The sequence below is a fragment of the Saccostrea cucullata genome, unplaced genomic scaffold (assembly GCF_032062105.1).
Source record: "Saccostrea cucullata isolate Sc308-1 unplaced genomic scaffold, CSIRO_AGI_Scuc_v1 ctg14491, whole genome shotgun sequence".
Taxonomy (NCBI): domain Eukaryota; kingdom Metazoa; phylum Mollusca; class Bivalvia; order Ostreida; family Ostreidae; genus Saccostrea; species Saccostrea cuccullata.
Genome location: NW_026929391.1, coordinates 22,330 through 37,878, shown reverse-complemented (window position 1 = coordinate 37,878; position 15,549 = coordinate 22,330). Strand labels below are relative to the sequence as shown.

The window sequence follows — 15,549 nt, the reverse complement described above, 5'->3', positions numbered from 1 at the left end:
CGAAAAATGGTGACATTTCTAAACTTGAAGTACTTAAAATATACATGCAAACATGTTTCTATAATAATTATAATGTTTTAAATTTCTTACGGGGGCATGTAATATTTTGGTGGGCTAGTAAATTTTGAAATTTCACTGGTCCGACTGTCCAGTAAGCATGGTAAGTGTGAAAAATTTTATGTGAGTCTGTGAATGCCAAACAACGTTTTGTCCGCCGTCACGTTATGTCCGCCGTCACGAAATGTCCGCCTCTTTTTCAGAAAAATCGTCACGTTATGTCCGCCGTCACGAAATGTCCGCCTCTTTTTCAGAAAAATCGTCACACTATGTCCGCCGTCACGAAATGTCCGCCTCTTTTTCAAGAAAATCGTCACACTATGTCCGCCGCTACAAAATGTCCGCCTTTCTTCCAAACAAATCGTAATATTATGTCCCCCGCTACAAAATACCTTCTAAAACAAAACGCAATATTGTCCGCCGACAAGAAAAGTCGCCTTTCTTCCGAAATAAAAAATCGTCAGATTATGTCCGCCGCAAAGAAAAGTCCGTCTTTTCTCGGTAAACTCGTCACTGATCACACAGTGTCCGCCGTTAAATGTCCTTCAATATTTCGGATTGTAAATATCGTCTCGTAATGTCCGCCTTCACGAAATTAAAGTACGCCCTTTCTTTTACAAAACTGAGACTTTTTAACTATATATATAAATATATAAATGTGTACATATAACTTTTTAATAAACTTTAAATCAAATTTATTTTAATCTTTTTAAATTTGGCAAAATTTTGATTTTTTTTTTTTGGTCTTAAAGTTCTTTTGTAAAACTGGCCCAAGGCCTTTACCTTCTTGAACAAACCAATACAGAATATGTCCCTTTCTAACTTTTAAAAATGATCACGTGTTTACTTCATCCAATGGGGAACGCGTTGCGGGGTCTCACCTGGCCGCAGGTAGGTATCTGTTTTTACTTTGACCCCTGCTGCGCCACGTGACAGGTTGATAAGAAAAATGAAGACTATCGGGTAAGTATAATTATGTTGTAAAATAATTAAAACAGACTGATGATGTATTTATATTAATTTTCTATTACCATCCTCTCATTGTTTATAAGATAAAGTCCTTCCAGATATATTTTCAAGCAGAATGTTCTCAAATCCAGCAATGTTATCTATTTATCATTCTTCATGTTTATTTTAACTAATTATCATTTCTTGAAGTACTTTTTTTTTCAATTTTAACCAATGTGTATTGATTTGTTAGGGATAATGTACATATACTACATAATATTATCATTTTAATATAAAAATAAAATGCAAATTGGTTAAAATTGAATTTTTTTTCGAAGCGAAATATTTCAGTTTCTAATTTTATAAATAACTTAGTTAATTAAGTTAATTTTTCTCATAAAATTAAATGCATCTGTCGGTTTATACAATGCACGCAATTTCTTGTTTTTAGCATCTTTATAGTTAGGGGGATGTGTTTTTTTTTTTAAATATTGTTTTCATGATGGTTCAAAATTGTAACTATTTGCTTCAAGAATGAAAGAATAGAATAAGCAGTTCGGACATGTTTAATTGTTTATGAATAGAATCAGTAATCTATTTTTTTTTTTTAAATACATGGAGAGAGAACCTTTCAAAATTCCTGAAACTCAGGAATTGAATGCAATCTCATTGTATTGAAGTTAAAATTTTTCCCATGCTATAAAACAAAAGGTGTGAATCCCAGGTGTCTGTTGAAAAGGGCTTCATTGTTTTAGAATCACAGGTGTCATTAAATGTATAGTACACATCCTGTCTCTACCTGAAAGGGGGTATCTCGGTTGCGTTTGATGTAATTTTGACATGCCCCTCAATCAGTGCGATGTCTTCCATCGGTGCCTCCTACCTATTCCCACTTTTTAAAAATCTCAATTCCACCTATTCCTGTTTTTATTACAGTAATTACATCTCACCTTGGATTTACCTGTATTCTATACATTTGAAGACAGAAAATAAATAGTTTGAGAAAAAATTATTTATTTTAATCAATATATGCAATACATATACAAAAAAATGCTATAATAAATTTAATTATTTGAAAATAAAGGGTTACAAACCCCTTTTGTATCTTTAAGTGTAAACGTAAAATGGGAAGATTTGTTTTAAAAATGCATTTATTTAAAATAGCTGAATTTTAGAAAATATAATAAATAAATTAACGGGAAAAATCATTTATCAGTAATTCAATAAAAATTTCCAATGTTACTTTTAAATATTAGTAAAAAGTCTGATTTAGAATTTCAAAAATCCATTTTTCCTTTCAGTTGTTCATTGATCAACTGTTGATATGTTTTTAAGTTTACTTAATCATTTGGTTTACTTAAAAATTCCACCTATTCCCACATAAAATGTTACTTTTTCCTACCTGATTTTCAGAAAGTGGGAATAGGTAAAACGAACCCTTGTATCTACTTAAACTTGCTAATAAACAATGACTATTTTGATTTTTTTTTATTTTGAATACTTATATTTTTAATAAAGGTATAATTGTATAAATACAAAACCTACACTGCCCAGAGTACGGTATCAAGATACTTGTTAGTCTTCAATTCCTCTTAAAATATCAGTTATTATGAGAGTTTATTTTGATAAAAGACGAAAGGTGGGTCACAATACATATTTTAGTATGTGTTGACTTGAGCAATATCTGATTTTGAAACTATAAAAACGCATACACACCATAAAGACACTCCTGAAATTTCAATTCCTATTTTACATAAAATCTTAGAGTCTTCATTCCTCTTAACTTGCTAATAAACAGACTAATATTTTGAATATTATATTTTTAATAAAGGTATAATTGTATAAAACAAAACCTACAACTACATAAAAGTACCTCGGAAACAAAGGTTCAAGAATGTTAATTAATTCTGAATTTAACAAATTCAAAATATTTTTTTGAAACTGTCATTACCGAAACAAATATCAGTAATATTAATCAGAAATGATTATTTTTTAGCCCAAATTGTTTTCACTATACATAAGCCTCGGGAGAAAAATGAAAGAAAGTAGAATGGCATAAATAAATGTTAGTCTTCAATTCCTCTTAAAATATCAGTAATATTATGAGAGTATTATTTTTTACCCAATTATTTTATTTGATAAAAGACGACTTTTGAAAGTCGTTTGGGCCTCTATCCGTAGAATGACCCAGGTACAATACATAAGCCTCGGGAGAAAAATGAAAGAAAGGAATGGCTAAACTAACAAAAACGCACGAGGGCTAAGCCTCAAATTTCAATTCCTATTTTACATGTTTGACTATCTTTAGAGTGCGACAAAAAGTGTCCGGAAAACAAATTACACAACATCAAAAGTACACACATTCACAGTTATATGTTCAGAAACTACATGCCAGGATGACGGAATATGTACATGTAGCTATAAACTATGAATTTAAATACGATTGCAAGATTGGATTTTTAAAATTATAAAGTTTATAAAATAAAGTATCGTGAATGTGTAAGACAGATTGAGAAAACAATGCTGGATAACTTAACGATGAAATCTTCAGATTTAGAAGTTAATCAGAAGAAGCCAGCCAATGTTCATATAATTTATTTCTATATATTCACTAAAACAAAAGAATTGACCAGCATGAGAAAACAGTTTCATGGAAAAAGTAACATTTGAAACGAATCTTAAATTTTTTTCTACCGCAATGACAGATTTTTCCCACACTAGTTTGTATTTTACAAGTAACGTTAAATCAAGTATTTACAACTTTACAATAAACCTCCAAAATTGGTTGAAACATCTTATCTTGTTCCTTAAAGGGTTGATTTTCTATGAATTTTGGCCTAGAAGTCCTTCAGGGTAGGTCTGCCCCTTGATAAAATTATGATATTTTTGTGATAGATTGAGATCAAACTTCCGCCAGAGATCGTTTGTCTCTCTGTAGATGAGGCCTCAACGGGGAGTATGAGATTGAGATTACGTTGTATTTCCATTAGTGAACTTTTCAGAATATAGAGCCGCGTTTGGTCGACTGACTAGGACAGCATGGTATAAAACATGCCAAACTCAGTTCAAATTTTAAATGTACCTGCCGCTCCAGTTAAAACTTAAAGGAACTTAAAGACATGTAAGAGAGTGAGAACCCTAATTTTATCGATTATAAATAAAAATACGACATTTCAGAGGCATGTGTATTGTATTTAGATGATACCATAAGATAAATAGATTTGTTCATTTTCCAAATTTTCACAAAAGAGCATGGTTTAACCCCCCCCCCCCTGAATCAACCCTCTCTTTGAAATCTTTCGACACCTATGATAGGGCTCTAAGAAGTGTATGTAACTCTTCTATGGCGGAAATAGAATGTACCTTTGAATAGGACTAATGGGCATCACTGCCCTTGAGTCGAAATTCACCAAAAAGAATATAAATAAATAGAACAACAGTTGAAATACGTGCTGATAATTTACATTCGAGGTATCGAATCATTCTGGTGCATGCCACACTTAATATTATAGTTTTAATTTTTCGAATTTTCAAAGACTATATTTGGATTTTTTATACGCTTGTTTATTTTTCTAGACCTATTCTGGATACATACAGTAACATAAGAAATACTAAAAAGAGATCAAATCTTTACATTCCAATGTACAGCTGTGCTATTAGTCCTTCTGTGGGTTACATGTAGTATTGTTTTAATTATTTGAGCTTAATATATCAAGAATAACATACAGTCATGTATACATTTGTTTTGAGTCAATGTTCCCGTTTGAAACAGTAGGGACACATTACACATAACTGTTGTCCTTTGCATGATTTCCAGGCGCGGATCCAGAAATTTTTTCCAGGGGGGGGGTCCACCTCAGTCAAAAATAAAAACCCAATCCCAGAAATTTCTCGACAAGCAAAAAAAAAAAAAAGGGGGGGGGGGACTCGCCCAAACTTCAAAAACCTATTTCGTAAGGGGGGGGGGGGGGGGGGTAGTGGTGACTTCTATTGTCTCTAATCTTTCACTCATCATACCCATTTCACCACATATTCGCGTTAATCAGGGGGGTCCATGGTCACTATTTTCTTGTTTTAGTATATACATTTCTTTACCTGGTAAATTCGAACCCCCCCCCCCCCTTCTAGATCCGCGCATGATTTCATTTAGGCCTATAATTCACATATATTAATGGCATGATCAAGCATTATATACTTAAAATCTGTTGTAAACACAAAAGAATTGTTTTTCAGAGACAAGACATTACATGTACCACTGCAAATGACCACATCGATTCTCCTGTTCCGCCAGCATTGGAAACGCCGACTTTGCAACGCTTTTCCCCAACAGCAATCTCCGACACAAACAATCTGAGCTCCACAGAGAAAGACAGGTTATTTCCCCCAAGTCTTAACTCATCATTTTATTTATCTCCACCTTCTTTATCTCCAATTACAGATAGGATAAACGATTCAAATTTAGACAAACAGCCACCAGTATTATCACCTGTCCGATTAAGGTCTAACGTGCGACCCCCTAAAAAGTTTACACCAAGTGATTATGTCAGGGCTCGTAAGCAAATTTTTCCGGAAACAGAAAATGTAAACCAAAAGCAATTCACTGATTTCCCTTACTTCATTCAGCGTCATATTTTATCCTTTGTAATATACAAAAAATTTAACATGTTTTTGACTTTAATAAGGGTTTCAACACACTTCAAGCAAATGCTAGGCACCCTTCATAAATTGTGTCCTAAAGTATACTTAAATGAAAATGTCATGATTTTATTGGAAGGTAGGTCAGTATTCGCAGAGGGCGTAAGGCACAACTGGTCTGTTCGTCAGTTGGGCCGTGTGTCGGGTTCGGGTAGTGGAGTAATGATGGAATTACGGAATATATTGCGACCGATTTCTTCCCGGTGGATTAATGGTTACATCGAGATACTGGCAACAGCAATCGCCGGATGGTATTATATTGTCGATTTTAAATTTAAAAAGTAACGGATAAAACGTGAAAAATATCCTTGTATATACGCGTTCAATATCGTGCTTATTAATTTATTAATTTTCAAACACTGTCAGTATATGGTGGTATGGCCTTTTTTCTCTGATCAGGCTTCCAGTTGGAGCCACCATTCGCGCCAAACACATCATTAGGGAAAATGTGGTACGACCTGTCTCCTTATGAGCTGGTTTCCAGTTGGAGCCACATTCGCGCAAATCTAGGTTAACATGTAACAGAAAAAAATATCTATTTATTTATTTATTTATTTAAATAGAGTATAATATATTTATTTATTAAAAAAAAAAAAAAAAAAAAAACAGACTCTTAACAGGAGATGCCTCCACGTGGCAAGAGTTGGGCAACAGTTTTACTGGCAGAACTCTCCTAGAATATACTATAAGTCTGCCGACAACCCTTATTTCAATATTTCTCTACTAACAATAGTCACGTGATTTTTATTCAATATTAACTGGTATTAACTTTAAAAAACTTGGTATATGATCGATGCACAACAATTTTAAAAAATCTAGATTGAAAAACAGGGCAGGACACTTTGAAAGCCTCCACAAAATTAAATTGTCAGAAATATTCTAGAAATGTGCGTGTAATATTATTATTTTTTATTCATTCGTTTTGATCTCGGGATCAAACACGGATAAGCAGTGCTGTTTTTGGTCTTGCATAACGAAGTAAAAATTTACATTTGTTTTCAGCGAGACACTTCTCCCCTTTCCAAACAAAATGCTATGAACATTAATTTAAAGTTGTTTAATATTGAAGCTCGTATTATTTTTAGGTACACTGAATGCTTTTAATATGTTTAAATCATGAAAAAAAATCCAGTTTCATTTCAAACTATGGACGTTTTGCAAGTACTGTAATTACTGATAATTATTGATATTGGGACACGCTATTTATCAAGACAGCGAACTATTTGTCTCTCTGAATTCCCTACAATCAAGACATTGATAACTTTGTTTGAAACCATTTATTAAATCCAATCTATTATGTATTGTTTGAAACTCAACGTGATGATAATTCGTCGTGTTTCATCAGACGATATACATTTGTAGTGGCTGTCGTTACGGTTTTTTAAAACATTTTTATTGGGGTGGGGGGGTTAAATTATTATTCCTATTCGTATCCTCTTCGTAAATACATATATCGCTACAATGCACCTCCAGTTTGTCTGCACCTTAAACATGGACATGCATGTGAGATGTATTCCCTGATCACTTAAAAAAGGTTTATTGTTATTTGGGTAGGTTTTCTCCACACTTTATTATCTTAAAGACACATTACTGAGGGCTGTGTCTTTCAAATCTACACGCACGGGAATTTTTGAAAGTCCTATTGTATTTAACTTTTGATAACAAACTGAATTAAATAGATTTCCAACTTTCTTTGACAACATTATGATTAATCTATATATATAAATATAGGACTCAGTTTCTGCGTCATCGATTACGAATTCGTGTATGAAGCGGTAATGAGAGTTAATCGTCTTATTGATCATGTTGATGTACGAACAAAATTTAAATTAGGAGTAGCAGTAATGATGATATAGTTTGACAGTTATTTTGAACTCCCAGCGTACTTCATGTTGAGGTTGTTTTAGGCATAATTAATAACCAATTAGCCATTTTTGATCGACACGGTAATTGATTTCAAAGCAAAATTAGTATAACTTCAAAAAGTTCATTTTTTAAGATCATATATAATAGCAATTTTTTAAATTTGATAACTGCTTTTAAATCATAGATGACAAAAAAGGTAATCATTATTTAATTACATAATTTGCCTCGAGTTTGTTATAACTGTGAAATTTGTGATTTTATTTTATAGCCACCATGAGAGTCGCCATATTCGGTTCCTCCTACGTGAAGCGAGCTTCAAGCTTTACAGACTTTGTCATGCCATTTGAAGTCGGGTGGTTTGGAGTTGGTGGGATGACAGCTTCTCAGTCTTGTCCAAATATCATCTCCAAGATGTTGAGGTACAGCCCGGACATCGTTGTAGTGTGCTTAGGGGGAAACGACATTTCCAGTGGAGCCAAGGCGTCAACAGTCATTGACTGTCTGACGAGCCTTAATTAAAGTCTTGAGTCCCAGCTGCAGACAACCCGAGATTTTCTTCTCAGAGATTGTTTCTAGAGGAAAATTTGGATTTCCTTTGCAGCGTGAGGAGTTTGATGCAAGACGTAGAACTGTTAACAATAAGATGAAGAAAATCCTTGGCCGAACCTACATCATAATAGATGTCAAATTTCCCAGACATTACCTTCCCGATGAGATCCACTTCAACGAGGCGGGAACAGTCCTCTTCTTGCTTTCAATAAGCAAGACCATTAAGAGTCGCTCCTAGGAGTTGACAATAAACGGCCCTTTTAAGGGCCATTAAATTATTCGAAAAGATACCAATGAATACAGACGTAGAAACGTCGCACTTAACGTATTTACCCTTTTATTTTACCGAACTTCTCGGTAAATGAAAAGGAAATACGTAAACTTATATAAAAATACACATAAAGTATATAATACACAAGCATAACTTATTTTTTCATAATTCCCGGACATTTCGGCACAAGTGTTAGTTGCTCGAACTTCTGTTTAAACTCGTCATATTTCGTTATATCTACACAAAACCTTTTAGTTAGACTCAAGCGGCAAACCACAATGTTCATATTATGAGGCAACAAACCGAAATTACTTGATCTGTTATTAATAAAATATATATTGTAAAAATCTACACATTAAAACAGTGCACGCAATATTGAAGGCGCGTATTTTATTTGAACAACCGATTTTTTTCATACATAAATTCAAAGTAGCCTTTACGAGACAATTACCGGTACTTAGGTTAAAGCACAACAAATATTTTGAATCTCTTTCTCTCTCTCAGACATATCTTAAGGGGGGTTTTGACCCACCCACCCCCCAATTCCATCCAAATCCGCTAAGTTGCATTTCTCTTTATTTTGGCACACTATAAAAAAATGCTTTATCCTTGTCTGCTGCAGCATAAATTTCGTATTTGTGAGAAATTAAAATTTTACATATAACGAAAATCCTTATATTCTCTGCGCTTCAAAATTCGTCAATCAGGATTCGGTCAGATACAACATTGACACGATTATTTATTCAATTTTAATTTTTATTATACTCCCGCTTGAAAAGTGGGAGGGTATATAGAAATCGGTATTTCCGTCCGTCTGTCCGTGTGTTACGCTTTGGGGTACCCATCTCTTATCCGCAACTCCTCTCATACCACTGAAGGAAATTTAATGAAACTTTAACAGATTTTAATTACATATTGCCATTGTGTACCTCCTATTTTACTTTTTGATCTGACGTTTATTTTTGATTTTCCAGAGCAAAACATGGACACTGCCATTATATTCATATGGGAGGCGGGGGTATCATTTAGTGAGCTCATTGCTCACAGTACCTCTAGTTTATATTGCAATTTTGCTAAGCTTTTGAACACTAAATATATAAATATTCCCTGCCAATGTAAAATACTTTAAATTTATTTTTTAAACTCCGCAGAGCACCAAGGCTGCTTTAAACTTTAATATCAAATAACCCACCGCCTCCTGCCGTTCACAATATGTTTTCTTTGTTATTACAATTAAAAACTGGCAACAAAACAAAGGGTAAGGCTTAAATTTTTCTGACACCATGCCATTAAATTCTCAAAACTGTAAACAATCAAGAGAAATGAAACATATCTCCATTAATTGACCGAAACAATGTAGTTCAATGAAATCATTTGTAGCAAAGAACAGACCATTGTTATTAATTTTTCTTGGCGGATATTTCTGATGACATACATTATTAGACGTTTGGTTAGAGATACATATATTAAACACCGAAAAGAAAAAATAAAACACTATTTTCAATCTTGGACGGACATTTTGTAGGGGCGGACATAACGTTACAATTTTGGATGATCGGCGGACACTTCGTGGCGGCGGAAATAGTTTGACGATTTTTTAGGGAGAAAAGGCGGACATTTCTTGGCGGCGGACCTAATATTTCTATTTTTTCGGGAGAAAGGCGGACATTTCGTGGCGGCGGACATAGTGTTACGATTTTTCCGAAAAAGAGGCGGACATTTCGTGGCGGCGGACATAGTGTGACAATTTTTCTGAAAAAGAGGCGGACATTTCGTGACGGCGGACATAACGTGACGATTTTTCTGAAAAAATGGCGGACATTTCGTGACGGCGGACATAATGTGACGGCGGACAAAACGTGACTCAACAACAATCTACACTACACTAGGATGCTTTCACATAAGTTTCAGCTTTTCTGGCCCAGTGGTTCTTGAGAAAAATATTTTTTAATGACCCAACCCTATTTTTGTCTTTTCTTAATTATCTCCCCTTGCAAGGGGATATGTCCCTTCATTTTTACAATTTAAATTCCCCTCTACCCAAGGATGCTTTGTACCAAGCTTGGTCAAAATTGGCCCAGAGGTTCTTGAGAAGAAGTCGAAAATGTGAAAAGTTTACAGACGGACAGACAGAGAGAAGACAGACAGACGGACGGACGACGGACAAAATGTGATCAGAAAAGCTCACTTGAGCCTTCGGCTCAGGTGAGCTAATCATCTTTACAGATTGTGAAATATTCAAGTCACCTTTTTCTTTGCTTTTCTTTTCTCTAATCTTCTTTTTTCTTTCTCCTCCTCAGATATTAATTCTTCTGCATTTCTATTTATTTCCTGAAAGAATTTTTACCATCATTAACAAAAAGTCAATTGCAAAGAGCAACAAATTCCAGCCAAAATTGTTCTTACGATGTACATGATTGTTTTTCATTTTAAATGAAAAAATATTTTTTTTAGAAGAAAATGCTATTATTTTCTCAAGGATAGTCAATCTTTTAAATCTTTGTCAGGGCCAACAACTTGAACCAACCGTCAGCACTTATTTTCATCAATGATAAGTCTCTTCACCTTCTAATCAGAAGTGTTAAGATAACCAACAAGTACTCAATAAAAACTCTTTACAAAATCTGAATTCTACAGTTATAAAGACTTCTCAATATTACTTACATCTACTGTTAATCTTTTAAAATGAGATTCACCTCCTAAAACAAAAGAATGTATCAATGTTTGATTTTGCATACAATTTCTAGATTCTAAAATACTGATTTGGTTACATTATATTTTCCAATCCACCAAGGGATTCCGTGTTGTCATAAAAAATTAGAAGTTTTACCTGATTTGGATTTTCTTGTATCTTTGAATCCTATTCTATCGGAATAAAAATGTGTTAATTGATCTTCATCTGAATCAATATCATCTTCATCATCAGAATCTTCATCAGATGAGTCATCTGAGCCATTATAAGAATCTGGAAGACAAAGCACAGAGTAATGGAATGTACCATACGTACTGTACAAAAACCTTAATCACTAACACACGTGGCTATACATATGACACAAAGGGCAACAATCTTCACCAGTAAGTTCTCCAGAAAACTTGCTCCAACCTCCCCTGGGGTGGGGTGGGGAGGGGGAGTCTGTGATTTGTACAAACTTGATCAACATTTTCAAACTTGATACTTCTACCGCAATTCTTTTAATACGTTCTATTTCCACTATTGAAGAGTTATAGTTCTTAGTGCGCTCTTTTGTGAAAAAGTCGGAAAATGTACGAATCTCACGGGATTTCTGGGACAAATGCAACATGAACATTTAAATAACCGTTGAATGTCGATGAAAAAATTCTAACTAAATGCATTTATTGTTGTGGACTATATTTAAATCAAGAGTAGAGATGGAAACGATATTAATTTACATCTATTGGTGATCGTATGTATCTATTTATCGTAATGGCACATTTTAAAGTCAATACGCATACCTCGGAAATGTCGTATTTTTATTAATGGACGATAGAGTTAGTATTTTTTGCTCTTTTTCATATGTGTTTTAGTTCTTCTATTCTTTAGTTAAAATGATAAATGCACTTAACATTTGAAACTGGATTGATACTGGCATGTATTGTATAATCTGCAATGCCATGCTTTGTCCATCTTGAATGGTGTGTTTAAAACGTTCACCAAACGCGCCTCTAATTCTGAAGAGTTCACTAATGGAAATATAGCGTATTAATAAACAACTGGAAACCAACAATTATTCATAGACAGGAATTACTTGTGACAAACTTAATACAGTGGAAGCTCATTTATCTGAACGCTTTGGTTCTTAGTCAATTTGTCAGTTTATGTGAAGCAGGACACAGCGTCCCGATACCTGAATTACCAGTTAAACAGGTAAAAAAAAAACGGTTAAAAAAATTCTGTTCCACATACTGAAGCGTCCGGTTATCTGACATCCAGATATCTGAAGGTCCACTGTAATTTACTTATTAATATTTCTAGTAACAAATCAATTATTAACCTGCAAGTTGTTGCTTTGGTAAAAAAAAATATTTGCTCAGATTCAAAACTGAAGAATCATGAAAATAACAGTTGGTTTGAAATACTTTAAGCAAACATTGGATCTTAGTCGACCGATGTACCAACACTGTTCACCAATGTATGAGCGATGTAATATACATCGACCATTAACCTGGAACATCGTTTTATGATTAGCAATGCATCAAAACCACGCCATTTTTCTCATAAAACGCACTGGTTGTCCCATCGCATACCTCATTGCTGGATAATGTGATCGATACTTAAAGGACTACTTGGCCGATGTTGGGGCATCGTTAACACCACGGATTACTACCGATTACCACCGGTATACGGCTACCGACCGGGAAATGTGACCTAGGCATTACTTACTGTGTACTCTTAAGGGTACAACATTATTTGTGACTGTTTGATTCAATGCTTGCTAACTGCGTTTTACTGTTGACACAAAACAGTTGCATAAGAACCTACCTTTGTCTGTTCTTTCTGTTTTTCTAATTTCTTTTTCTCTCTCCTTCTCTGGAATTTGAAAATACAGAGATAAAAAGTACAGAGATCAATCTAAAAATAAACGTTTAAATGCTATAAGTTTTATCTCTATTCCATTCATAAAATCTCAGTTGTCCAGAAAAAAAATCTCTGACATGTATATGAATGCCAAACAATTAAATTTCTTATAATCTTGCTTAGGGTTACCCAATCTCAACTTTACAATGTCATCTTTACAGATTTTAAAATTTCAAGTCACCTTTACCTTTGCTTCTCTTTTTTCTAATCTTTTTTTTTCTTTTTCCTCCTCCGATTTTAATTCTTCTGCTTTTCTATCTATTTCCCGAAAGAATTTTTTACCTTCATTAACAGAAGTCAAGAGAGCTGGAAATTCCAGCAAAACTTGTTCCTACATGGTTTTTCTATTGAAGTAAAAATATATTAGAATGTTCTTATTTTTTCGGGGCTTGTGAATTTTTGTTCGGGCCACATCGATTGACAGTCAGCGCTTACATATATTTTCATTAATGATAAGTCTCTTCACCTTCTAATCATGAGTTAAGGATAAATAACAAAAACTTTTTTTCAGAAATCTGCATTATTTTCATAGATTTACATTTAAATTGACAACCTGAATAATTGTGTTTTTCCACCAATTTGCAAGTAGAGGTACCTGAGAGAACTTTTTAAGATTTTGTTGAAGTAAAAAATTGTGCAAAATTTAGTATGGAATTAATCTATACAAATTATATTTTGAATGTCAATAAAAAGAGAGTCCATATGTTTTTGTTTAAACTAAAGAATGTTCCTATTTTTTGGTTGAATTTCAGGGAGTACCAGTAGCCTTCCACCATTTGTCAATAATGATAATCTCTTAAAACAATCAGTTAAAGATCAAATATATGCTAACTGTAAAATACATTTTTTTAGTTTGACCTTGAATTTGTCTCTATTAAGAGCACCATTTATTCGTTTTTAAATTTTAATAATTATTACATAATGGATTTTATGCAAATCAAAATAGTTTTATATTTTGCACTTTTATCAAATCACTTTTTAATCAACTGTTTTTACAACTTTGTTACATTGCTCTGTCACAAATGAATCCATTAAAGTATTGAACCTGCTAACTGTACACCCTATCTCCACCATTTTGTTGAAGTAACGAGTACCTAACTGTGCAAACTTTCTCCAACCATATGCATTTAGTTGACGTTGCGAGTACCAGTCAGGAAACACTCAGTTATAGGGAACATGCTTTGATGCTAACTGTTAACTTTGATTTAGGTGACCTTGAATTTGTCTCTATCATGACCCTTGTAATAGGGTCTACGTCAATCTTTGTAAAAGTATGAGCTTTCCATATCGTATTGTATGGAAAGTATTGGCTCAATAAATAGCCCTATTTGCGTCCATGCCTATTTGCATCATCCATAAAAGATTAATCAGAACCAGTCACATAATTAGAGCTATTACCGAAAAACACTCATCTCGAAAATGTATGTGTCAGAACCAAAATCCAAAGCACGTCTGGTAGTGTCCATCCCTAGAGACTTCATCCCGGCTAGTTTGGGTCAGGATGGACTAACATTCACTAAACGAGAAATAAACATTTAAAATACTTAAACTTGAACTGGGAAACCGAAGCTAAATGAGGGTCTAATGGGTAGAATCAAATTGATTACATTGTGTTGAGGTGAGTTAAAACTCCTGGTGCACTTGTGCTCTTGTGATTGTCTAAATGGGCAACATAACATTAAATAAGCAAACAAAAAATAAAAGGGTTAAAAAGTTTCATATATTTATCAACATATTTTATTTTTCTCACTTTACTTTATAAAAGTTTGATACACATTTTTAAAAAATAAAAATGGTTTCCATTACCAGTTTGAACGAAGTATTTCATGGAAGATTTCCACTTTGAGAAATAAATATTTTACACATACATCTCTCATAAAACTACCTGCACCTTTGTACAACTAATAACAGACAAATATCAACAAAGTTCAAACACTCTTACATGTCACTTTTTTAAACAAATTTTGGCCAAGTCTAACAATTATTTTGAAAATTTGGAAAAGCATAATAAATTGATATCCAATCTTTTGTACTACCTTTTATGCTAAAATTCATAATACTTCAAATATCTGAAATTCTTTTATTTTTTTAACAATTTCAAAGTCTTTACATTTATTTGAAACTGGAAAAATGGTACATTTAGCTCTCCAAGAAATAAAATTTTGGACAGACATATCAGAAATATGGAATAAACATCAAAATTTTCTGTCTCAGAGAGCTACAATAATGCAGCCAGATAAGTGGAATAAGTGTCATAGCAGCTTGTCTGTAATATTTGAGAGTTCACTTAAGTTCAAGTCAATTTCTACATCACTGATACATCCAAAGAAAATTCCAACTAATTAATGCTACAGATCAAAGGAAGAATTGAAAAATATTTTAGAAAGAATTCTGAAAAATATATTTTTAATAATCCACAAAACTAACAAGATTTCTTCTCTAATTGAACATGTTGAATTTACACAAGAAAACGAAATTCTTTTGAAGACTATATCAAAATCTGTGACTTACAATAATAGAATGTTTTGATGCTCGGTCAATAAAAAGATATGTATTACATTCTACT

General features: G+C 33.3%; 1 protein-coding gene and 1 long non-coding RNA gene across 2 annotated transcripts; one reads left to right on the top strand and one right to left on the bottom strand.

Moving 5' to 3' along the window:
• Positions 1-5,238: 5,238 nt before the first annotated feature.
• Positions 5,239-6,211, top strand: LOC134280741 (uncharacterized; the record flags this gene model as incomplete). Its single annotated transcript, XM_062763200.1, has 1 exon — positions 5,239-6,211. A coding segment is annotated over one exon (747 nt), but the record flags the coding sequence as incomplete, so codon positions are not given.
• A 4,422-nt stretch (positions 6,212-10,633) lies between these two features.
• LOC134280739 (uncharacterized) lies at positions 10,634-11,245 on the bottom strand. The gene is made up of 3 exons (XR_009994948.1): positions 11,217-11,245; positions 11,051-11,085; positions 10,634-10,717 (listed from the first exon to the last, which is right to left on the bottom strand). It is a non-coding gene; the product is annotated as an uncharacterized LOC134280739 (long non-coding RNA).
• Positions 11,246-15,549: the final 4,304 nt, after the last annotated feature.